This window comes from Haliotis rubra, unplaced genomic scaffold, assembly GCF_003918875.1.
Source record: "Haliotis rubra isolate DU_JTF1 unplaced genomic scaffold, ASM391887v1 Scf641, whole genome shotgun sequence".
Classification (NCBI taxonomy): domain Eukaryota; kingdom Metazoa; phylum Mollusca; class Gastropoda; order Lepetellida; family Haliotidae; genus Haliotis; species Haliotis rubra.
In genome coordinates this window covers 304,306-330,832 of record NW_025767348.1, presented here as the reverse complement: position 1 = coordinate 330,832, position 26,527 = coordinate 304,306, and the positions used below count along the sequence as shown (strand labels likewise).

At 42.9% G+C, this 26,527-nt stretch overlaps 1 protein-coding gene across 1 annotated transcript; it reads right to left on the bottom strand.

Annotated features, from left to right (window-relative positions):
• Nucleotides 1-1,151: 1,151 nt before the first annotated feature.
• Nucleotides 1,152-26,527, bottom strand: LOC124256877. Its single transcript, XM_046690846.1, has 7 exons — nt 26,207-26,527; nt 18,234-18,374; nt 13,657-13,819; nt 12,758-13,066; nt 11,609-11,804; nt 10,194-10,300; nt 1,152-2,830 (listed from the first exon to the last, which is right to left on the bottom strand). The coding sequence occupies exons 1-7, from the start codon at nt 26,302-26,304 to the stop codon at nt 2,525-2,527; spliced, it is 1,320 nt and encodes a 439-aa protein (XP_046546802.1). The 5' UTR covers nt 26,305-26,527; the 3' UTR covers nt 1,152-2,524.

The following is a 26,527-nucleotide window of genomic DNA, read 5'->3' as shown; positions in this document are numbered from 1 at the left end:
GTTGAATAAAAGAAGCTCATCTGCCAATAGGTTTCAAAACAATTCCTGTTCATAGTCTATTTGATACAACACCTATTTCAATATATCACAAACGTATGCATGCACAATGTATTTAATGTTTGTACTTTCATTCAGGCGAAAAAATATTGTTGTCGATTATGGAATAACGATGCGGTGTCTAGGAACGCATGTTCTTTGTCAGACATTGAAAAGTTCACGATACATTTCGTAAACCATTTTAACACATTTCTTTATAAACTGACAATTTGCCAATTCTTTCAGTTGTTGCACTTTAAACAACAGCGCCATCTCAGACAATGATTTCACTCTCTCTTAGGAACTGGGGAGGTGAAATGGGGTTCAACGTGTACCAAACACTATTGTGTTACCTACTTGGTATGAGTGAGTGAGTGAGTGAGTGAGTTTTACGCCGCACACAGCAATATTCAAGCTATATGGCGGCGGTCTGTAAATAATCAAGTCTGGACCAGACAATCCAGTGACCAACAGCATGAGCATCAATCTGCGCAATTGGGAACCGATGACCTGTGTCAACCAAGTCAGCGAGCCTGACCACCCGATCCCGTTAGTCGCCTCTTACGACAAGCATGTGTTACTGAAGATCAATATTCTAACATGGACCTTCACGGGTCCCTACTTTGGTATGACGCAGCCAGGGTTCGAACCACTCTGTCAGACACTCTATCTACTAAACCAAGAATGTGGATCCCCTTCCAAACAGGCGTAGTAATGGAATACATCAAAGTCCCAAGACTTCACTCCGGGTTAGAATTGGTCTTCAGTAACCCATGCTTGTCTTAAGAGACGACTAACGGGTCGGGTGGTCAGGCTCGCTGACTTGGTTCACACATGTCAGCGTATTCTAATTGCGTACATCGACGCTCATGCTGTTGGCCACTGGATTGTCTGGTCCAGCCCCGATTATTTAAAGACCACCGCCATATAGCTGGAATATTAATGAGTTTGGCGTTAAGCAACAAACCAAACCACTCATGCACTCACTCTGATCCATATTTACAGAACGCTGACACATAGCTGGAATATTGCCAAGTGCAGCGTTAAACAGCAAGCCAACAACCAACCTTCACTCGGAATGTACGGATGCCGAAGACAATGGACAAGACAATTGATCAGGAAATTACGCAATTTATTTGCAATACGAAGATAACAGAAAGGTACTAGCCTGAACTATTTATTTACAACCAGAAAAGTAACAACGAGGTATATATTATCATCAATATAATCAATATAATCATCAACAAACTTATTTACATGAGTTCAACAAATTGCTGACACAGCTAAAACGACCAGTCAGGGACCTCACCCAAGCACGAGTTTACTGAGGTGCCCGTATGTGTCCCCATACTGGCCAGGACGCAATTGGTCGCACGGTAGCATGTCACGTACGTGCTATATACAAGGGTATTGTGACAAGCGCAAGATAAACACACTGAAAATAGTTGACAAATTTTGGCGAATTATTATATATTCCTTTAATATTAATATGAAAATATAGTTTATTTGGTACTAAAATAATGTGTAACATGAATCTTGAAAAATATATTAAGAAATACTTCACTCGTGACGAAAATTAAGGCTTTTGTTGATGAAAGAATTACTGTATAACACCGTACATAAAATAGTAAAATACGAAACTTCATATTTACTTTTTTGACTTCACAATCAAACGTAAAGATACGATTTCTGTAAAAAGAACGGAATATCATTTCTTAATTTCCACCATTTACAAAAGCGCTTGTCTCAACCGAAAATGGCCCTATTAGAGTTCGATATGTATGTATATTTTTACCTATTCATAACCAATTTTACGTTATTTAAAATTTGAATGACCGAAAAACTGTCTCTACCCACTGACCCGCATCGTGTGAACTGACCGTTAACTGGTAATGGAGATGTGCGTTATTAATATTTGCGACCATAAACGAAGTAACAAGTATATACATTATTTACATACACTCTATAAAATATGTACAAGCTATTGCCGTGACCTTGACCTGACGTTACGTTTTATACAGCACGCGTATAATCATACACCATAGCTGAGAATAATGCATTAAAGAAATGATCATATTATACATTAATATAAAATTGAATAACTGTAACAGGATATTACTATTGATGGACAGCGAAAGCCAACGTATCACATCCACTTGTCCTACTGGAAGCACACCCTGACGTGTCCCGCCGTCAACTCTACACACCACTTTCTTCCCACGGCTCGTCACACCGTAACTTGTAGCTTGTCTCACGGTGATTGGAGGGTATTTCTGATGTTAAATACCTTAAGGAAACTAACACGTTATGTATCTTGATTATGTTTCCAATTTCCATTTGGCAAAGCAGCAACTTACATCTTGGCGGGGGTCGCCATAACTGCTACGTTTCACCGGAAGCTGCTGCCAAACTTGACACAGCGAAGCCAGCTCCGCCATGACAAGCTGGCCTTGACCTTGTTCCATGACCCTGTACCCATATGTCAGTTTTAAGGCAGTTTGGGAGGAAGCATCCTGTTTCGACCTTCGACTCCTGTTTGGTTTTTTCGCTGTTTCCTCCTCTTCAACCTCTCAAACTTCTCCGTCTTCCACCACTTCCTCACCAGTCTAGCCAATCGTTTCATGGCGTTGCTGTACCTGTTGACGTCGGTTGACGTCTTCGACGCCTTCTCCTTTTCAAACCCCTTCAGTTCCATCCATCGTGACCTTGACCTGTGGATCATCCTCTGTGTACGTTTCAAGGTTCGTAGCAGCTCCCGAACCCGTTTGCAGAGCTGCGAGTGTACTTTCCTGCACTGAAAGATAAAACATGAAATCTGTATATAACAGGCAACGTAGGACGAAATGTCATCGTGTTATCAAATCCACTGAGGGGCGATAGATGTGTTCGTTATTACTGCAACAGACTGGTCTCCCACGACTTTGTTCAGCAAACCTATAACTTTGATAGCTTAAGCACGAGTCTGTCGGGGAGAAAAACAAGTACATGTTGCTGTTCGCGGCAGTTTGTCCCTAAATCCACACAAGGAGACACACACGGGGTACTGGGTACAGGGGTGGAAATAACCCATTGCTCGACGTCCGAGTCCAGTGTTTTTTTTCTGTCGGGCAAGCAAATTTGCATATCACACTGTACCGGTGTCCAGTTGACTTTCCAATGTTAATTATGTTGTTTATTTAAAAAATGAACAAGAAAACGGCCGGTAGAGTGGAAAAATTATCAGGGCAAGTGATTTTACATGTGCCACTGTACCGGAGTACACTAGCAATTTTAAAGTTATTTCCACCCCTGCTGGGTACCTGTACTACCCCAAATCCCCAGTAGGAGCCAACGTGCCTTACAAGGAACCAGTTCCACCCGACGTTCCCAGACACGGGGTACTGAGTACCTGTACCGAAGTTCCATATGAGAAAAAAACATGGGGTACATGTTTAGCCCGGAATCCCACAGGGACACGAACACGGAGTACCGGGTACCTGATTATCCAGGAAACTGACATTGGGCAGCCGGGTGCAAGTTTGCGTGAAATCCCTATAGGGATAGGAACACGCGGTACTGAAGACCTCTTCTTCAATTTACCCTTAGTGGAGACAAGATAAAGAAGAGGGGGCCGTTTCTGCCCGGAATCCCAAGCGGTAAACAAGAATAGGGCAATGGTGAAGAGTACAGAACCGAATAGTAGAGCACAGGCAAATTGTAGCGCAAATAGGGTTGCGCAACAAAGAGAAATGACCAGTTTTCCCATATGCGAGCGAAGCGAGCAAAGGTTGGCAACGTACTTCCCTCGCTACGGTCCGATAAATATTTTAATATCAAAGTAAAATATCGCCATCATTAAAGGTAGACACCCATTTCCTCACAGAGTTGTGCTCTCAGATTTCCAACCTCATATTTAATAATTACTCGCGTACAATACATTTAATTCAACATTTTAAGCGCAACTTGTGGCATGTCAAATCGTTCTTCGCCTCCATTACCCCTGTCAGCTTCCGGTTCAACGGAGTGAAGGAACAGGGGAGTTAAATTTAAATATGCTTTCATTTCACCCGTTACGCCAGAAGTGTTTTTTGTGGAATAAATATTACGAAAATTCTAACAATAACGACGGTAGATGAGAAAAATAATCCCAACAGTTTAATGGTGAAATTATACAATATGATATTTGTGTTTAATTTCTGCTTATTCTTGTTCTTTCACTCCGTTGAACCGGACGCTGACAGGGGTAATGGAGGCGAAGAACGATTTGACATGCCACAATTTGCGCTTAAAAATGTTGAATTAAATATATTATTAAATATGAGGTTGGAGATCTGAGAGCACAACTGTGAGGAATTGGGTGTCTACCTTTCATGATGGCGATGGCATAATGATAGTTTCAGTTGTAGAAACTTGACGGAAACCTAGATTTGTTAGTTTCAGTTTTGTAAACTATGCGGAAACTCGCATTGTCTGTTTCCGGATACTGAAACCTAGCGGAAACCTACATTACCCAGTATCCATTTGGTTTCCGCAAGAACGGAAACTAAGTTATTTTTGCTGTGGATATTTTATTTTGATATTAAAAATATTTTTCGAACCAAAGCGAGGGAAGCAAGTCACCAACCATTGCTCGCTTCGCTCGCATATGGGAAGACTGGTCATTTTCTCTTTGTTACGCAACCATATTTGCGCTACAATTTGCCTGCCTGTGAATAGAGCCAGTGCTATTACCGAACCTGCCTGTTACCACATTGAGAACCCGTACACACGATGTTACTTTCATCAAGAAGTCACATGAGTATGCTCTGAGTACTGAAGTGAGGGTCACCTCCATTCATTGAGAATCAAACGCACGCAAATGTACATAATACCATTAGCTTTTCTTACAGTTCCATGTGTTATAAGGTTTAAAGATGTGTTTTCTAGCGATCACCCACGCTCATCGAAATGTGCAGTGTAGGCTTATAAAAATACCGTTGATTCATCGTTCGTGTATGTTTGGGCTCCGACTATTACGACAAGCCGTAAATGATGGGTGTATAGTTCTTTCAGAGCCACCTACGTTACAATGATGATATGATACGGAATTCTGTCAATGAAATGTACATAACCCGAGTGGAAGCACGTGCGGATGTTGCTAAGGTAATAGTTAACTCACGTCGGTTTCTGGCAACTCGCTCAGGGGAAGCCATGGGGCGTCACGTGACGTCATGTCTGTTTTCTTTGCTGATCATCCTAACTCGATTACACCATCTGGACATACTATTAGCAATGTGTTTGTAGTCTCGTCAAGATGGTCATGGTGTTGGGGTGGCCGAGTGTTTTTAATCTACTCGAGCGGGCCACAGTGTTAGGGTCGGTGCGTGTCTGCAGTCTACTCGAGCGGGCCATAGTGTTAATGTACGTCGGTGCGTGTTTGTAGTCAACTGTTCTAGTCAGTGCGTGTTTCAAGTCTATACATGCTAGCCATGGTGTTAGGGTCGGTGCATGTTTGTAGTCAACTCGAGCGGGCCATGGTGTTAGTCAGTGCGTGTTTCAAGTCTATACATGCTAGCCATGGTGTTAGGGTCGGTGCATGTTTGTAGTCAACTCGAGCGGGCCATGGTGTTAGTCAGTGCGTGTTTCAAGTCTATACATGCTAGCCATGGTGTTTGGGTCGGTGCATGTTTGTAGTCAACTCGAGCGGGCCATGGTGTTAGACAGTGCGTGTTTCAAGTCTATACATGCTAGCCATGGTGTTAGGGTCGGTGCATGTTTGTAGTCAACTCGAGCGGGCCATGGTGTTAGTCAGTGTGTGTTTCAAGTCTATACATGCTAGCCATGGTGTTTGGGTCGGTGCATGTTTGTAGTCAACTCGAGCGGGCCATGGTGTTAGTCAGTGCGTGTTTCAAGTCTATACATGCTAGCCATGGTGTTAGGGTCGGTGCGTGTTTGTTGTCTACTGTGCTAGCCATTGTGTTAGGGTCGGTGCGTGTTTGTAGTCTACTGTGATAGCCATGGTGTTAGGGTCGGTACATGTTTGTAGTGTACTGTTCTAGCCATAGTGTTAATGTCGGTGCGTGTTTGTAGTCTACTGTTCTAGCCATAGTGTTAGGGTCGGTGCGTGTTTGTAGTCTACTGTGCTAGCCATGGTGTTGGTCAGTGCGTGTTTCAAGTCTATACATGCTAGCCATGGTGTTTGGGTCGGTGCGTGTTTGTTGTCCATTCATCTTAACCGTGGTATCGGGTTAGACGTATGTTTGTTATCAACTGTGCTAGCCACGGTGTTTGGAGAACTTCGTGTCTCTAGTCTACTCAGTCTTGCCAACGGTTTACAGCGGCCGCGAGTATCGGAAAGGTACCACGTGGTTCTAGCGTTAGTCTACAAACCAAACATTGTTTGTCTGGCTCCAATGAGGTTTTACCTCTTTTTATACACTTACATTTCTGAGACTAAACATCATTCTAGGACACATGTACCTGAGTGAAGACACAGAACATGGATGTGTTGGCAGGGCACGATAACTCGTTTACAAATACGTTTACACGCCCGTACCCCCAGGACAAGCGTGTCTCACCGGCGCCAGCCACTATCTCTGTTTAGGGTGGCGTGGAACAAGGCAACAGTTCCTGCCGTACACAGGTTACAATATGGCGAGGCTAGCATCAGCTATTCCCTGAGTGAGAGATAAGCCCTTCCTACATACGCAATTAAGCCATTGCCAGCGGCTAAAAGCGTTACTACACAAAGAAAGATCACGTAAATACGTAACGAGAAAACGGTGTGTTTATCAAAGGGTTCATAAAAGCAATACTTCTGTGGACAATAAAGGCTATACAGTGTTGTGAAGTCGGGGAATAAAACACGATTTACATTCTCTATGAGTTGGCGACAGATTGTGTAGCACTACCATATTTTGTACAGTTAGTACCACAGCGAGTTCAATTCCGACTCCGGCGCAGACAAACCATCGATGTGAAACGCAATCGAATGGTCTTTACCGACATTACCCAGTGAAGATCCGGGTAAGAATTCGTCTTCAGTAACCAATGTTTATATAAGAGGATCCACCTGGTCAGACTCGATGACATCAATGCTCATGATATCCCTCACCAGCCTGTCGAGTCGAGCATAGATTCTTTACAGACTTCATACGTCTGGAATTTTGCAGAGTACGCCGTTAAACTAACAAAGCAACACACGCAGTGGATGAGTGAGTATCTTTTCAGACGCTGTTCAAGAAGCCGTCCACGCCAATATTCCCATTTCTGTCTACATACTACGTTCTGTGGTTAAACAGACATCTCTGGTAGTTCATCATCTATAGTATCCAGCAATCTTTCAAATCACGTACGCCATGGTGAAATATCGGATGAAATTATCTATATTGCACTTCTATCTCCCAATGCTTGGCCCTATCAGCGGCCGAGGAACGTACGTGGGGCCCTACATTTTCCGCAGCCGAGGTACCTGGATATCGATGCTATCTGATGCTACCAATGTTATTTAGCCGTCTTCTCGTCCATTTCTTGCCATATGTAACCGTGGTTTATTACCAAACGTAATGCAGTCTCAGATGTGAGTCGATAACTTCAAAGATTATACCGGCATCAGTCAGTAAATGCGTTTTTTGCATTGAATAAAATCAGCCCCTATCGCGGAATTATCACTTCTTCCGGCGGTTTACCTCTACGGCACTGTTTCATGTGCGTATTATTACGCGGGTGTGTAGGGGGAATACTTACTGACCCCTCCCGGTTCGTGTACAGCAGGTGGTATGGCAGATCGCCAGATCCTTCCCCCCAACCCTCCCCCCCTCTGCGTCGACCGTGCGTCAATTTCCCCACTGCCAAGCAATCACGATGCCCGACGAAATCAACGTTGCAAAAATCTCGCCGTTTTTTTGTGAATGTTTCGGAAACGACCTACTATCGTCTAGACACCCTGCAAATGGTTTCAGCTTTATCAACCTGATTTAAACCATAAACCCACGCTTTCTCCAACTTACAATGATTAAATCAAAGGTTTTTCGCTTCAATTACATGTGTATACACTGTCTTTAAAATAGATATACATACGAGCGATCCAAGAACCTGCTCTCTCAGACATTTAATAATGCTTTGTCTTCCAGATAAACTCACGTCATCCATGTTCGTGTGCATTCGTATTTAGGGACCTCCTCAAAAGCTCAAATATTATTTTTACACATCAGGGTGGCTGAGTATGGCTTTACGCCGTTTTTAGCAATATTCCAGCAATATCACGGCGGGGGACACCAGAAATGGGCTTCACAAGTTGTACCCATGTGGGGAACCGAACCCGGGCCTTCGGCGTGACGAGCGAACGCTTTATCCACTAGGCTACCCCACCGCCCCTTACACATCAGGGCAAGATTTGATGTTTACGAATAAAGTGACGAGTTAAGACTATTTTCTGGCTTCGGACCAATGAATAACTGTGTCCATCCCGTTATCCTAAACGAAAATGGGATTTGATAAGATACCGCGAATTCCCGAAAATGTTTCTTGATAAAGTCCCCGAAATATGCCCGCCTATCTGGAAGTGGGGCACTGATGAGGCTTCCTGTCTACTGTTATATATCACAAGCGTGGTCACGTGTCAAACTATCTGCATCAGAATCAACCACAGAGGATGTAGGTTGATAACCCACACTCACTTGGAGATTCTTATATATACCATTTACTGAAATGATAGCCTAAATGTTTGTTCAGGCAAACACGAAACGGCAACAACAGGAAGCGCTTTTCTCCACACCTTGGAGGGTGGTGTGCGGAGTTTTGAATGGCCCATACGCCACCTGATATCTTCACTGCTGTCCTTTCTGAAGTTTTCAGGAGATTTATTTTAATTTTAATGTAACATAAAATAATGTACTCAAGAAAGTAACATCTGCCTTAACTAGTTGTTTTGCACCTGGGTGACTGTTTTTCAAATTGATGCGTCACTCAGTGGTCACAACCTGCATCGTAACAGGTGGTTTTAGTTCAAAACGTTTCCGTTTTACCAGCAGGAACTAACTGTAAAATTTTCATTGCTTTGAAATGGCATTCCCTTTCATTCCACAGATATTTCTAAATCTGACACATTCGTGTCTCTAATTAGTATTTTTATGACGTAACACGTGTTATATTTGGGATTACATTTGCTCAGTCAAGTAGAGTTTCTAGTACTTTTGTTGGGTTGAGTCCCATCCGGAATTCGAACCTACCCTCTCAAAGTCAGGCACCCAATCGCCAGCACACAAAGTCACAGAGGAAGAGTGGAAATAGTAATTCTTTCAAAATGACCGCCCAAAATATCTGAATATCATTTATGCAGCCTTTCACTGGTTCGAGTCTCGACCACACAATCCAGTGATTGACATCATGAGCATCGATGTACGCAATTAGGATACGATGACATGTGTCAACCAAGTCAAGGAGCCTGGCCAATGAAGACAGTGAAGGGTGGGTACTTTGACATGACTGATGCCCCCGGCGGAAATGATTTTTCAGACTTATCGTTTCAAATAAATGGCATTGCCAGTGCTATACAGCATTGTCACCCCCTCGTAGAGAATTTAATGCATATTGCAATTAGCATGGGCCACTGAAGACCAATTCTAACCCGGATCTTCACTTGTGAGGATCGGTAAAGACCATGCGATTGCGTTTCACATCGATGGTTTGTCTGCGCCGGACTCGAAAGTGAACGCTTGTATTAATTTCAGTGCTATACAACAATCTGTCGCCAACTCATAGAGAATGTAAATCGTGTTTTATTCCCCGACTTCACAACACTGTATAACCTTTATTGTCCATGTACCAACAGAAGTATTGCTTTTATGAATCCTTTGATAAACACATCGTTTTCTCGTTACGTATTTACGTAATCTTTCTTTGTGTAGTAACGCTTTTAGCCGCTGGCAATGGCTTAATTGCGTAAGTAGGGAGGGCTTATCTCTCAATCAGGTAAAGCTGGTGCAACCTCTTGAATAGTGGAGTGAGTGAGTGAGTGGGTGGAGTTTTGCTGCTTTTATCAACATCCCAGCTTTATCACTATCGCCAGTTATATGTGAAACAGTGAAACAGCGAAACTGAATTGTGGCCTTTGTCAGACATGATCAAAATCAACCTGACATCTTAGTTTGAAGAAATTCAAACAAAATTCACACATTGGGAAAATAAAAATAACTTACCCGTTTGGATGCTTTTCTCCCGATCTTGGTGGACTGTCTGAGGGTGACCTCAAGGACAGAGGTTTTCTCCCACATCTCGAGGCTCTGTCGGTGGGCGAGTCGACTCTCTGGAGACAAGTGTGACAGTGTCAGATTAGCGAGTGATGAGTTAGTGAGTGAGCGAAGCTTGACAACTATTTTTTATCAACATTAAGTTTATAACATATGTTTTATTTGGAATTGCACTTTCTCAGTAAAGTACAGATTACACTACATTTGTTAAGTTAAGTCGCATCCGGCATTCGAACCCAAACTCTTGGAATCGCCAGTATACAAAGTCAGCGATCTAACCCAGTCAGCCAACGTGGCTTCGCGGCATTACTGAGAAAGTGTTTACATTCTAAACTGCATTGTGTAGTCACAATATTTACTTGTGTCACAACACCGCGTTATTTAGAAGAGGTGACATTGGGTGAACGTCACGGTTAAGGTTATTGCGCTTTTGCAGGCACGTTCATGTCTACGTGTTTTGTCCTCAAGACAGGGAAACAACAAACACCATCTTTTAACAGTTTTTCGAGCGACACGGACGTGAATCCAATCACTGACCTAGCGTTACAAAATCTGTTCACTACACTATGGGGGCGGCCTACAAAGAAACGAGCGATTTTTGCTCCTGTATCATCCTCGGTCATCCAGGGTATTTTGTGTCCGTTCCCGTCTATATCCCTTCATCTCTAGCTATGTACCGACTGCTTCTAAGGTACGTAGTCAGGACAGGACCGTTATTATGAACCTTCTTGTCAGGTGAGGTGAGGTGAAATTGGGTTTAACGTCGTGCTTGAGAATATTTCGCTCATATGACGACGTGCATGCGTGTGTATGTGTATGTGCGGCTGCTAGTACTAGCCCAGACTTAAGCTGGTTTTATAGTGCTAGCCCACTGAGATACCATGCCGCAGTGAAGCATGAATACCCCACTCAGACATATTATACTGACTCCGAGCCGACCAGTCCTTGTTGTACCCATTAATGCCGAGCGCCAGGCAGGGACCAGCAAGTACCATATTTTAAAATCTTTTGGTATGACGCGGTCGGGGATCGAACCCGCGACCTTCCGCTCTCCGGGCGGACGCTCTAACCACTACACCACGGAGGCGGTCACCTTCTTGTCAGGGTACAATGAAACCAATCACCCAACCTTACCGTCTAGGGATCGGATTGGAAAACCAGCAGATCCTGCTCGGTGTAAGTGAAACGGAAAATTGTTGAAAACGTTCATAAAATACATTTCGTTCTAGTAAATAATCACAGCACGTGGTTCACCAGCACGTAACCAATCCCATGGTCACCATTGCGAGTTATATGTCCCACCTCTTTCGTCAGGCAGATGCCATGATAACACTCTAGACGTATACAACTACATGTATACTTACGTGCTTTATGCTGTGTCTCAAAGGGGTAGAGGCTGTATCGAAGGTGAGGCGCAATCTTGTCATGGTCAATTTCATCACGTAAATGCTTGATTTCACCCTCCATGATCTGCACATATCGCAGCGCATGCGCATACTGTCCGCTCTTGAACGTCTTGGTGTGGTAGTGTCCCTTTCCTGCCGTTGACAGTCTGATTATCTGAAAGACCAAGTCTCGTGGATGAGCGGTTTCTTAGCCACTGAACTGAAGGCCGTAAACTGGTAGGTGGGTGAAATAACAATAAAATTCCCTCGCTATCATCACTGCAAGTATGTGAACCCCAGAAAATAGCCGATGACGTAAGCCTCGTTCTATGCAGCGTTTGGCGAGTAGAACTCAATGACTACCTTTAAAGTAAACACGAAGAAAGTGTCGGCTCCTTGGGTCGGTCAGTTACAAAAACTGGGGTTTCGAATCCGTCGAGTGAAAGGAACAAAATGTGATATAAAACTTCCTGAAAGGTGATTTTCTGGTCTCATGACCAGAAATAAGCAAACACTAGTATTTTAAAAATCCAACACACTTACTGTCGCTAACATAAGCGTATTAGATGAAGTTTCTACGTAGATGAAAATATCTCCTACGTAGATGAAAATATTCTCTACTCAGATCAAAGTAACTTCTGCGTAGATGAAAATATTTCCTAGGTAGATGAAAGTATTTTCTACGTAGATAAAAGTAACCTCTGCGTACATGAAAATATTTCCTAGGGATATAAAAGTATTTTCTACTTAGATCAAACTGTGTTCTGCGTACATAAAAATATTTCCTATGTAGATGAAAGTATTTTCTACGTAGATCGTGTTCTGCGTACATGAAAATATTTCCTAAGTAGATGAAAATATTTTCTACGTAGATCGTGTTCTGCGTACATGAAAATATTTCCTAGGTAGATGAAAGTATTTTCTACGTAAATCAAAGTGTGTTCTGCGTATATGAAAATATCTCCTACGTAGATTCATAAACTATATATAACTTACATTCGTAAACTGAGTTTAATATTTTTTAAATAACAAATAGAAATAAAAGATACATAAAACAGGGCCGACAGTTCGGTTAACCATCCTGGGCATAGTTGAATGAGCAGCGTTGAATGTATACATGTGACTCACAAGTAGGTTAGCCAGGGTTCCAACTTCCCTCCGTACGGTTTCCATGTAAACGGACATCAGAGAATTCGGTGAACTAATTTCCTTGGCTTTCATTGTCTCCTTCCGCGTCCGGAACCGGAACTGGACTATGATTATCTCCAAGGTGCCATAGCTGATGTTTTTCAGGTAGTATTTCCCATCATTCTTGGACTCTATGTTGTTACTTGGCCATATGTTATTTTCTAAAATGTCTAGACTCTTTCTGTAATATTCAACGTAAGCTCGGATCATTGTCTTCTCGTTGAACGTCAACTTGCTTGCTATCTCAATCTGAAAGTAGAAGACGTTTTGTTTGTTTGTTGATTAACACTTTACTAATCAGAGGTTTCAAATGTTCAAGCTTGCTTTTGATCCGTCGTAGTTAGGTGTAACTTTCAAATGTTCAAACTTCATTTCGATCAGCCTGGATTAGAACTTTCAAATGTTCAAGTTTCTTTTGGATCCGCCTAGATTAGACGGTCGTTTAGAATGGTCAAGTTTATTTTGGATCCACCTAGATTAGACGGACGTTTAAAATGGTCAAGTTTATTTTGGATCCGCTGGGATTAGACGGAGGATTCAAGTTCAAGTTCAATTTGGGCACGGCAGGGTCAGCCGGAGGTCTCAGCTGGTCAAAGCATATTTGGATCCGACGGGGTTTGCAGGGTGTGTCAACAGTTCAAATATTACAACATGTGTGTTGTGAACACAATGCCCATGCTCGTCTGTTTCAGTAAGTGGTGAACGTTTGAGATCTGCATGACTTCGGACTTTCATCCCACATTAAGCAGACACACTGTAATATAACTGAAATACGGTTCACAGCGACGTTAACGCAAACTCACTCACTCACAACTCCTTTCTAGTACATGTGTACTTACTGCAACACAGTCCCCGTTGTTGAGGATACCAAGGAAAGACGCCGCTTCTCCCCCACAGAGACCGAGGTAGGCGATGATGTCGTTTGGGGTGGAGATGGCGGCGTTCCTCTTGCTGTGGACGGGTCTGGTCAGAGATGTCACATTGCCAAATTTCCTTTGAGAACTGGACAGAAACCAGATATGTAACGCTGAACACATTTCAGTTTCATTCTATTCATGCTGTTATAAACTACACATTTGTTTCCATCCATCGGGGCGGTGGGGTAGCCTAATGGTTAAAGCGTTGGATCGTCACGCCGAAGACCCGGGTTCGAATCCCGACATGGGCACAATGTGTGAAGCCCATTTCTGGTGTCCCCCGCCGTGATGTTGCTGGAATATTGCTAAAAAGCGGCGTAAAACCAAACTCAGTCAGTCAGTCGTTCTATCCATCACCGTGAACGAGTATCTATCAAAGCCTAGTTTATGACATTTTCTAAGGTTTATGACTTATTCTCGTCAGATTAACTCTTAAGATTATCCTGTCAGGCCTTGTGAGCAGTGTGAGAAATAGTTTCCAAATTTTACTAGCACGTCCGGCTAGCTGAAAGTTACTTGCCCAAAACAATTCACTTGTCCGAAATTTTATCATTAAGCTGCTAATATGATGATCTTTTTTATCAGGCCATAATATAACAAAAAAGTGTGTTATAACTTAACAAGTCAGAGAGAGTGATGTATGTACAAAATGACCCCATGAAAATTCACTAGCCAGTCGTCCAAGTGACTGTGGAGATTTACTGGCCCGACTGGATTTTTACTAGCCACGGGCTAGCGGGCCAGTGGCTATTTTGCATACTGCTTGTGAGCCAAAAGCGCAATGTAGCTGTAAAATGACCATTTGCCATTTCTATCCATTAAGGATTGGTAACAACAGCCCAGCGGATAAATAGCGGCTTGGCGTTGTGCCAAACACTCGGGTTTGAATCCGGTCCTACACTGTGCTGTCACAAGACACCGGCGCTTGTGTTGTAATTCAAAATTAGGTGTGCTGTAACTTCAGTAAACTTCACTACAGTTGCCTGCTCGCTACTTATGACACTGTACGAGAACACTCGCTTCCCTCTGCCAAATTACATCGCTACTCGTGCGCTTACACACCAAAACCAACATTATCTCTATGAAATTACTCTGCAATCCTTCACATCCTAAATAGCAGATAGATCAACGATTTCTCAATACAATTCCCTTAAATCCGTTTGTTGGTAAAGACAAAATCTGACAATTAAATGAATCACTCATCATAAACCGGTTGGCATACGTCTTATCTATCTTCGTAATTCACCGGAAACAATACACCCCGTTGCCACAACCACCCCCCACCAACCCACCCCTGGAGCGGAGGGACATACGGAAGTGATCAGGTGTAGCTTGGGAGGTTATATCACATCCGCGAAAGTAAAGAGTCCAGACGTTAATGGGAGTTGTTTGGCTACTCAACTACAACCTCACCGGGTGGCGGAGGAATTAGGCTGTAAACAGGCTGAAGGAGCGCGAGCACGTGCATAATACATTGAATACGTACTAAGTAGAAGACAGTAAATCTTTGTCATGATGGCGGAAACATTTGCGCGTCGGTGGACTACAACGTATTCTGGTAACGATGAGCGATGGCACGACTTGGCTTTCAGAGCGTGATGCTAACAGCCTTTAATAATGGCAGTCTTTGGAAATAAAGCGCGTTGGTTTGTAGTGTCGCGGCGAGCTGCGTCGACATGAGTTACTACGAGAAGGTGGATCTGGACTAAAATAACCGCCGAGGAATGCAGCAAATGAGAAATCCAACCAATACACTTGAAGAAAAGAGATGTGTAAAGCTCGTAATAAACATGGCCGGGGTCCCAGAACAACTTATATGACCAGGAGATCAATTCTACGACCTGCAACCTACAACTAAACAGTCGACACAAATTCGGAATAATTCGTCCCTGAACCAGGGCCCCGTTTCACAAAGCTCTCGTACGCCTAAGATCTCGTAATTTTTCTAGTAGCATTCGTACTACCTATGTTACAGTATAGGAGGTATGAATGCTACGAGTTAACAGGAACTTGTTACATTGGGACAGAGAGAGTAAATGCTTGAAAACTGAATCTGACAAAAATTACCAAATAGCTGCCAAAACATTGTGAACTTAAAGTCCCAGCCGTTACTATGTTAGCATTGGTTAATCCTATCCTATTGCACAGTTGCTTGTTAGAGTGAGTGAGTGAGTAAGTGAGTTTTACGCCGCTTTTAGCAATATTAGAGCAATATCATTGCGGGGACACCAGACTGACTGAGTTTAGTTTTACGCCGCTTTTAGCAATATTCCAGCAATATCACGGCGGGGGACACCAGAACTGAGCTTGATACATGGTACCCAAGGGGAATCGAACCCGGGTCTTCGACGTGACAGGCGATCACTTTACCCATCAATTAGGGTCACCATTACATCCATCAACCAAGTCAGCGAACCTGACCCCCATCACAACGGTCTGTAAATGATAACCAGGTGGACTAATGAGTGAGTGAGTGAATATGGTGTTACGAGGCTTATAGCAACATCATGGCGGGGGACACCAGAAATGGTCTTCACACTTTGTACCCATGTGGGGAATCGAACCTGGGTCTTCAGCGTGACGAGCGAAAGCTTTAACCACTAGGCTAATCAATTGTATAAATACGGCACCCTATGCAATCATTATCAATTGATGTCGGTGTCGTGACATGCTTCTTTCAGCCAGCCCTGCGTAAACTCGGGTACAAGTGCGCTATCATGACTGGTAAATTCATCCGCGCTACAAATGTCACGGGAGCAGTGTACATTACATCGTGAATGGATGTATAATTATGAAACGTCTTGGAACTAAGTTTTCTCCGGGGTCCCAAAAGGCAGCGTTACACAACGTTGGCGTTACACCGTTTTGTCTCCGAGTGAATGGAACTATGTTTTATCGCGTAAGCTTCCGTGCCAGAGCCTCGTTCTGATAGCAAGGTGTGGGTTGGTACCTCCCTTGGCGAACCACACAGGCAGGTTGAGGTATCACGGGGGACCCATCAGCCCTGTGGAAACGCTTAGTAAATCACGAACTCGATAAAGAAATAGGTATTTATCTCAACTAGATTTGATATTCACACTGGCTTGTGTTATATCACACAAGATGCGGGACCGTGGACTTCCGGTTGGAACGCAATCAATCTGGCACAGAGAGATAATGAAAGAACATCTCGTTTTGGCAGGCTCCGATTCTGGTAAAAAACTTAACTCGTATTATCGGTGGATCCAACTGCCGTTACTGTTTAAATAACAGGCTACGTTTCTCGGGAGATTACGCGTATGGCTATTTTTCGGAGATTACGGTGAAATATTAAACTACGGGTTTCAGTCCTAGCAAGACTCCACGTTATGTCGCCTTCTACCTCACGATAGTTTTATCTTAATTGATATGAAACGATTTTCACAAATTTTAACCATTAGGGCCTACTATGAAAATCATTGAAGGGGGGATACCAAAGTAACCGAAATCCAAATTTTGCTGGAATGTCGTTAAAGGCGGCGTAAAACTGAACTCACTCACTCATAGAGAAGAACCTGAACATCGGAGAATGCAAGTCACACAAAACCAATTTCCATGCGCTTACTTTCTTTTGCCCGATAGTGTATCAAAAGCAGTGAGTGAGTGAGTGTGGTTTCATTGGCGGGTCCAGGGGGTGGGAGGTGTTCAGGGGGTTCGAAACCACCACCACCACCCCCATTCCCCCTTTTTATTTTGAAAAATCCTGGATCCGCCTCTTGGTTTTATGCCGCTTACAGGAATATTCCAGCAATATGACAGCGGGGGGCACCAGAAATGGGCTTCACACATTGTACCCATGTGGGGAATCGAACCAGGGTCTTCGAGTACAGTCACATGGTAGTAAATTGTGCATAGTCACAATACACAGCCGATCAAACATATACCTCGCTATATAAGCCTAATCAACAATGTTGATTGCATGTTTTGATATCATCAACCAGTGCGGTTGGGTGGCTCGCATGTTGACGGCGCGGGTTCGATTCCCCATATATGGCTACGATGCGTGAAGACCATTTCTGGTGAGGTGCCGTGATGTGTCTTGATTGTTGCTAAAAGCGGCGTGAATCCATACTCACTCGCTCATTAATCAGCCAATCTATCATTTACAGACCGGTGTTATTTAGTGGGGACGTTGCCGACTGTATTAACACTAAATAGAATAGAAAGATGAAATATGAAGGATATTGCACCCACGAGTATATTTTTTCTTTTGGCCTTGACCTTATTTTCAAAGGATGAAGGCCAGGCACAAGGTCAAGGACAACACCCAAATGGAGAATTCGACAAGAGAAAGAGGTGTAACGCCCTTTCAACTGACGCACCAGTTCCTTGCAATCTGTCAACGCCTATGGAGACAGAGCCCAGTCAATGGTGGTGTCACGCCGTCCCATGACAATGTCGTTATGTGGACGTCAGTGTTTCTTAACCACTTCCTACGACGTAAAAGATCACATTTCGAGTACATGGGTTGGGTGACTTACCATCGGAGACGCTCTAGCCCGTGACTTCCCTTGCCGTTGTTAATCGGAACCTCCCGCCGTGGGCACTCGCCGAGATCGAGGGGATCCGAGAACTTCCGAATGTACTCAAAAGCTGTAATATCCATCATTCCCGACGTAGCCCTGGATTCAAGGAAAGGACTTTTATCAAACGTGCACATTTAGGTTCTGTGTAAAAACGTATTTCTGAAATTAGAATTCAAATGTTTAAATGGAAATTGGACTTTATTACAGTGCTACTAAGTGTATATAACGACATTTTTCTATCACTCTCCAGGAGCTGAGTAGTTCTACTGAGCACATGCCTTAACAAATATTGCATAAAAAATATATTCAAATATATTTTTAAAATAAACTATTTTCTCATAAATCAACTGCATCAAAGAAACGGGTGAAATATTTATATTCGACATTTTGACCCTTTGAGTCTGGTGCTATTAAGCTTTCAAAAATACATTAATAAAATGTAAATAAAATCGGCATATATATATTTATATAGAGCATAATATGTCAAAAAGATTGGTAAAGTAGGCTAGCATATGTTGAAACTGAAATAAACTCCAAAAAAATAAATGTGGTGCTTAAGGTATTCTGAACAGGCGCTCAGAGAACGGGGCGCCTGCGATTGTGTAGATTCACCTGATAGTTTACAATGCAAAACAGTTGTTTATACTATAGTGTTTATCGACATCGGGGATTTGACCTTTTCCTCGCAGCTCGCAACAGCTTGTTGATTACAAAAGCCCAAAGCACCTGCCAGGTTTTAATAATTAACCCTCTTGAGCTAATAAACACATATCTCGTTTTCTCATCACGACAATTAGGCCGTACTCACCGACTCAAAACACACCATATTATTAGAAACGGGAATATTGTTGAGTGTCATATCTTTCTACTCGCTGAATACAAAAAGTAATCACATAGACACCTAGATCTAAATGTGAAGGTTGAATAAGCTAGTGCCATTTGGAGATCTTCAAAGCTCTGTATTTAGAACAGTCTATTACAATCATTTGGAAGCCTTTAAATTCAGAGTCGTATTTATTTTCTGTCGGGGAGGCGGTGTGGCTGAAGTAGAAACGGCTCCTAACCCATTACGCGGTTGTCTGTCGGAGTGAACGCTCACACGCTCCCGCGAACGTCGTCCGTCTCCTAGCCATGTTGTGCTGCACTGTGTCAGCGAGCAGGGATGACAAATTGGCCAAACACTAACCCCATTCTATGAAGGATCATTAATTTCAAAGCTTTATCATAACAACGGGATCATCACGCACAGCCGCCATCAAAGCTTGTGATAACACACTGTTGGCGACGAACAATGCCTCTGTGGGAATGTTGGTCGGAAACATGCGTAGTTTGGTTTCATTTGCGATTTTCGTTTCGCAACGTTTGATACAAACAGTCATTTTGTGAAAAGACATAAACGAGTCAGTGACTCAAGTATGATTTTTATGACAACTGATGATTTAAAATGAATCAAATTCAACTGCGATGTAGAAATTAGAACGGTGTGATACTTTATGGATGCCGACTTTATTATATCATAATGCGACGTTTCGGTATAGATTCTTATACCGTTGTCAAGCAAGAGCGATGAAATTATCTTGAAATATGTCGTTAACCCTCGACTAACACTTAATCTCTGAATATATAAAATTTTGACAGTTACAAATAATCCCATTAAATTGACTTGCTTCACGTTGGGCTTGCAGGGAGGGCTTGGCGGTAGGGAAAATAATGCGCTTCAGGAACTGTGAGACAGACTTCTTTTACCCACACACCATTATATTTGTTATTTTATCAAAGGCGTGAGAAGCTTTTACCTTATTAACGGTATTTCCTACATTCGATATTTATTCACTTTGCATTCGTTTAAATCTAATGATCCGGTTTAACTACGTGAGTCATAAAAAATACGAAAAGGGATAAATTCTCCGAAATCACGCAAATAAACGAATTCGAAGAATGACGCAACGACCAGGCGTTTAAGTTAATTAAATGTCAAAGTTTGGACAGTTCTCTCCCAGCCCTCGAGTCCCATCCCGGGTCCGTCCTTAACAAGTAAGGCATACCTAGGGCAGATTTTCATTGTTTCTCCGACACTGGGGTCTAAGAGTTCATGTGTATCTCGTGTAGTACTTGACATACGAAACCAAGGTTGGGTACATCGGTTAGCTCAGCCTGTCTTCGTGGAACACATGTGCACGAGGTCACGTGATATTGGTCAGGTCCTAATGATCTGAATATGAAGTCATGTCCGTTAACATATTTCCGTCAGTGTTTTACCGGAGATGTGAATTTCGTTAATTCATTAGAAATGGAAATACACCGATTTTATAATTACACTCCTACTGTGATGATGTGCCTTTGGAAATTATTTTAATGAATAAAATTTCAAAGTTTTTGACTAATTTCTGTAAGACACGTGTCATGGGGCAGTATGATATATTTTGATATACTGACTGACTGAGTTTTGTTTTTACGCCGCTTTTAGCAATATTCCAGCAACATCACGGCGGGGGACACGAGAAATTGGCTTCACACATTGTACCCATGTGGGGAATCGAACCCGGGTCCTCGGCGTGACGAGCCAACGCTTTAACCACTAGGCTACCCCACCGCCCCTAGTTTGATATACTGTAAGGGTGGTCTCATATATCTGTCAACACTGGAACCCACCAGTAACAACAAGGCGAGCTAGTACACTGGCGTATTGTCATAAACAACTATTTGAAACACGCCGCTGTGACACGATTGAGTCATAAGTGCATTTTTTCTACTTAATCAGTTATATTTACATGGTAGCAAATGGGTCAAATGAAACACGAAACATAAAAGAGTGTGTTGTTTGGTAATTTGACGAGTTAATTTTCCCCGCAATTCTAATATTCGATAACGTCCAGACAGGTAATCCCAATAATAAACAGTCAGTTCAAGGCAATGAGTGAGTATGGTTTTAGCAATATTCCAGCAATATCACAGCGGGGGACACCAGAAATGGACTTAACACATTGTACCCACATGGGAATCGAACCCTGTCTTCCATGTGACGAGCGAACACTTTAACCACTTGGCTACATCACCGCCCCAAAGTCGGTCTCAAGAACATCGTTTCTCAAATAGCCAATAATGTTTATCCCATTCCTGGGATTAATGTTCGTTATATCCATGTTCGACTTATCCGAAGTTGACCATTTAGGCTATGTGTACGATGTCAGCGTAGTGTAAGGTGCACATGACGTAGCGAGTTCCCGCCAGTGTGGTTGGTAACGCGTAATCATTATTCGCTCTTTTTCACATTCGGGGCGGTGGGGTAGCCTGGTGGTTAATGCGTTCGCTCGTCACGCCGAAGGCCCGGGTTCGATTCCCCACATGGGTACAATGTGTGAGGCCAATTTCTGGTGTTCCCCGCCGTGATATTGCTGGAATATTGCTAAAAGCGGCGTAAAACCACACTCACTCACTCTTTTTCACATTCGCTCCTGTTAAGGTTTTGTACTCTGTATATGCGATTGCGATTGGACCAGACAATCCAGTGATCAACATCATGAGCATCATTCTACGCAACTGGGATATGATGACATGTGTTAACCAAGTCAGCGATCCCTACCACCCGATCCCCTTAGTCGCCTCTTAGGACAGGCAAGAGTTGCTGAAGACCAATTCCAACCTCCACGTGACGTGGAGTGAATGACTCTAGTTTTACGCCGCACTCAGCAATATTCCAGCCATATGGCGGCACGTGACCCTGAGCTTGATGAGGTCATGTTATAATTAAACAAGTCTATAGTGAAATTATTATTGTTTAAATCATAATACCTATATTAACTCAATAAACAGATATATAAATGGTCCCTATAGAGATTGACGTCCTTATGTGCACTAATCGTTTGATTTGACGATTTACGAATCGAAATGGAGGATGTCCAATGAAGACATGGAGAAGGCTATCTTGTACTGCGTCAAGTAATATTCACCTGATGAAGAAACAGGAATTAGCTCTGAAACCGTGTAAAGAATAAAAAGAACTTATCCATAAAACGTGTCATATATTCATGCGTGAAGTAGGCTTGATGAATCGTTCGTTTTAGCTTGCTATGACGTGATAGTTAATCAGGGTATTGCATTTGGAGGTTAATCTTCAAAGATGCGTTATCTTAAGTATTCCTGGAGATAAAGCTCAGCAGCATGTCTGTTTTATGACTTGGTAATTTACCGTATAACCAGTGGGTCTTCTCTAAGGATCGGTTTTATGCCGTAATCTGTATCATCACACTGGCCTTGCCGCGCCTGGGAGGTTGGAGAGGATATGAGACCTTCCTGTACGTCTCCAGTGGCAAAACGCTCTGGCTGCACCAGGGAGAGCATATCACACCCTGATTATTATATTAAGAGTTTGCTGACGATATTTGATGTATATCACGGTATGTGAGAGTAACAACATATGAAACCAACCCACGAACACCGATAAAGTACTGACAGACAGAATCATAATCATATATTTTCGAAACTACGACGAGTGGATCCTGACACAATCAAGGGAAGCAACTCTCCACAGCGAATTCTGCAGTTTACATTGGTTAAAATTAAAAGTTAATTTGTCAAGATGGCGACGTCCATGGAACTAACACCAACGACCAGAAATAGTCATTTTGTACCTCAGAAGGCCGCACTACGGTACTCCCTGAGGAGACCTCAAAGACGGTTAAAGGACTCATATCATCTAAAGTGTAAACCACAAGTAAACAATATCGTAAAACATAATCAACAACACCCGACCAATCTGTCTGTCATTATGCTCCAGACTGTCCAAAACGTTTGATGAACTTGATAATATCGACGTATGTTTACGGACGCTTTGTTCAAATAAACACCCACATCGTGTTCGTTTGAAATCCCCAGCGATAGGCTGGTTCTGGTTGATGTTCTGTAACACTAACATCATTACCAGTGAGGCAACTGCAAGCGTAACATTTCATGTTGAACAATTCCCTGTGGACCAACGCTATCCTCATGCACGGCCCTGATCTGCTATCAAACAGCGCCTCTGACTTATCCTCCGCACCGTGAGGCTGAGAGAAGACCCCTGCCAGTGTTTATAAAGACCAGGGTGCGAGCGGCTGGCTAACAATAGCTGGGTGCATGTTTCCGAATTCACCCCGTCTTTACCGTTATCAAACAAGCCCGGCGCCGACGTGTTTATTTAGTGTCTGTTCGTCATTGCTGCGAATTATGAACACCTTGTTCTCGCTACAACTACTACTACTACGGCTTCTACTACAACTACTCCCGCTGCCGTAGTGTTTCTTTTACTTATACAGCCTTTGTTGCAGCGTCTACTGTGACGTCCACTACTACTTCTGCAACTGTTCTCGTCTCTTTTCGTATTAACCCTATCCTTTCCTGCAGCATCTACCGTGTCGTCCTCTACGACTTCTACAACTACAACTACGTCTACGACTGTTTTAACGTCTTCTCCTGATGCATCACCCGCTGCCTATACTCCAGTTACGTCATCTACTGCTTCTACAACCACACCAACTACTGGAATTCAGCTCCTAAAATCATCTACATTTGAATCTGCTCCAAGTGTTTCCTGTACTTACAGTTGTGCTGAGTCAGCGTTTAATTCGACGAAATATACTAATGTCAACTATTATACCGACTTACAATAGTTCTGCTTCATAGTGATGCTGGGATACGTTGTCGTCTTCTGCGTTATTCTGCATAATTACGTCCCTTTGACGTGCCAGAATCATATCATAGTGGGTTCGAATCCCACATCCGATTCTTCGACAACAATGTTCCCGTGCCCATAGGTTTCAACTAAAGTGTTAGTACTCTAAGACCTAAATCACTTCAGATTTCCTTCTACATCGATATCGCGCTAGATGACACGTCGTCATATATCTGAAATACAGTTCATATCTGCGTTAAATTTACCTCACTCACTCACAGTATCGCCAGCTGCTACTTTTATACTGTTTTGAATAAGTAGCTCTGTAGACATAACGTGTTTATAGCTATTCTGTAATGTTTAAAACTATTCTGTAATCGAAAATGCTTTAATGGTCTCAAGGACGGCACGAAATTATTTACAGGACATGTTGAACGTTCCATGAAAGAGTCTGCTGCATGTGTTCTGCTACACACATAACACTAAAGTACACATACAAGCCACCCGATCACAGATTAACTACAGTTATATGCTAGAATCGGATAAACCTTTTGTCAAGTAGCATATATCAATACATTTGACAGTATCAGCCTCGCTCAGCATCTCAGTCTTCAGGCTTGTGACGAAGATAACCGAATTGACACAGTTCTAGTTATGACAACTTTTGTTCAAGAAAGAAACCTCCATGACGAGACCAACTTCGTACTATGGTAGAGTGAGCTCATAGATCCTAAACCCAATACTTTACTTGTCGATTTATTCACTGTAATAATATTTTGTATGTGTGATCCTTGTAATAACCCCACTATACAAAGCCTATTTTTACTGTAAGCTGTAAGGACCTTCCGAGCTTACATGGATACAGACTATTTACAATAGGTGAATGATTGACTATCATTTTACGCCCCTTCTAGCAATGTTCCTGCATTATCACAGCGCATATACAATAGCACGACACAGATAAGGACTGACTGACTGACTGAATTTGGTTTTACGCCGCTTTTAGCAATATTCCAGCAACATCACGGCGGGGGGACACCAGAAATGGGCTTCACACATTGTACCCATGTGGGGATTCGAACCCGGGTCTTCGGCGTGACGAGCCAAAGCTTTAACCACTGGGCTACCCCACCGCCCCCATAAGGAAGTAACCACAACAAATAATATAAGATTTCACACATTTCGTTCATCCTTTCCTTCCTCTTTCCTTCCTTCATGTAACCGTCCAAAATTAACCATAATTCACTATGAATCATTACGTCTTTTCCTGACATCTAATCTATTGTAGAGACAGCTTTGCTGACACATGCTTACTGAACCTAATTCCTCTATATCCATTGTATTCCGCCACTCGTATTCCATACATAATATTAAATCCCTTAATAATTCAGGTTAATTAGGGTATTGTTGGTGCCTTGTGTGAAAGTCCCTAACGTGGTCATCACGGGTTGGACATGTGCGTCACAATATAGGATACGATTATATTGTTGGCATGGGACATCGGTAACCTATACTCTGAATATCGCTCTGACAGCCAGACATTGTGTAACACTAATTAGTCAACTTTGTATCATAATACGCCTGTTTACGCAACGCCGAGATCGTTATAACCAGTCATGCATCTAAAGGTCCAGTACAAATTGCAAAGTATGGCTCTTTCTAGAATGATCTTGTTATTAATATAACAGTCACTAGGTAAATAGACTTTGGTCAGCCGACATATCAACTTCCTCATCCAAGGTACAGCTCCCCACAAAACAATATTACATAAATACAAGACTACAGACCAATGCCTGACCTGTACACTAGGTCGTATGTGTACACCACTGGCACATTGCAGGCCCTTTATAAATCTACACTCCGGTCAAAACTGACCTGCCGAGTTAATAAATTGTGACAGTGTCTGGTTGTAAACAGGACAGAGGTATGTAGTGGACTGGCTACTAGGAGTGTTAGAGCAATTTTCATAGCGGTATACATGACAAAAAGTTGAATTTCATACAATTTGACATTGTTCCGTGATCTTATTATATATGTTCATGTAATTAATACTCTTTCATGAAAGTGAACAAAATTCGGTTTTGTTATGCGTCCATGTTTTTGAGAATGACTGGTTGATCACACTACGTGTGGTATCGTCGCACAGTTTGAACACGTGTGACAAGTCAATGCTTAGTCAGAGATAACATAATGACCTGTTTCTGTCACTGAAATTGAGCATTTATGAATCCTAAACAAACAATACCCTGTCGTCTGCTCTGCGGGTCACGTGACTTACCTTGCCATCAGCGCGAGAGCGAGTGTGGCGAGGAGGACACGTGTTGCCATGGTATACGTGTCCATTGACCGAGTACCTCTCCGTTTAGGAAGCACCATATCCCAAGTATCATTAGACTCACACTACCACACCATAGGCCGGCCGCATCAATTTATACCACGCAATCTCATAAGTGAGGTGTGCGCGTGCGCAGGACAGGATGCACTTCGCAGCAGACTCTTGGCACCGCTGTGACGTGTGTTGAATCGTCTGCTACACCAGGTACAGCACGTGCGGCGGGAAACTGGACACAGGCACCGCTCCCTCCCGCCCCTCCGCGCT

Excerpts from the sequence above, each read along its gene's own strand:
- LOC124256877 (XM_046690846.1), bottom strand. The coding sequence starts at position 26,304 with ATGGTGCTTCCTAAACGGAGAGGTACTCGGTCAATGGACACGTATACC. Across the intron at positions 13,067-13,656 it reads ACAACGGGGACTGTGTTGCA|ATTGAGATAGCAAGCAAGTT; the intron begins GTAAGTACACAT and ends TTCTACTTTCAG. Across the intron at positions 11,805-12,757 it reads GAACCCTGGCTAACCTACTT|ATAATCAGACTGTCAACGGC; the intron begins GTGAGTCACATG and ends TTGGTCTTTCAG.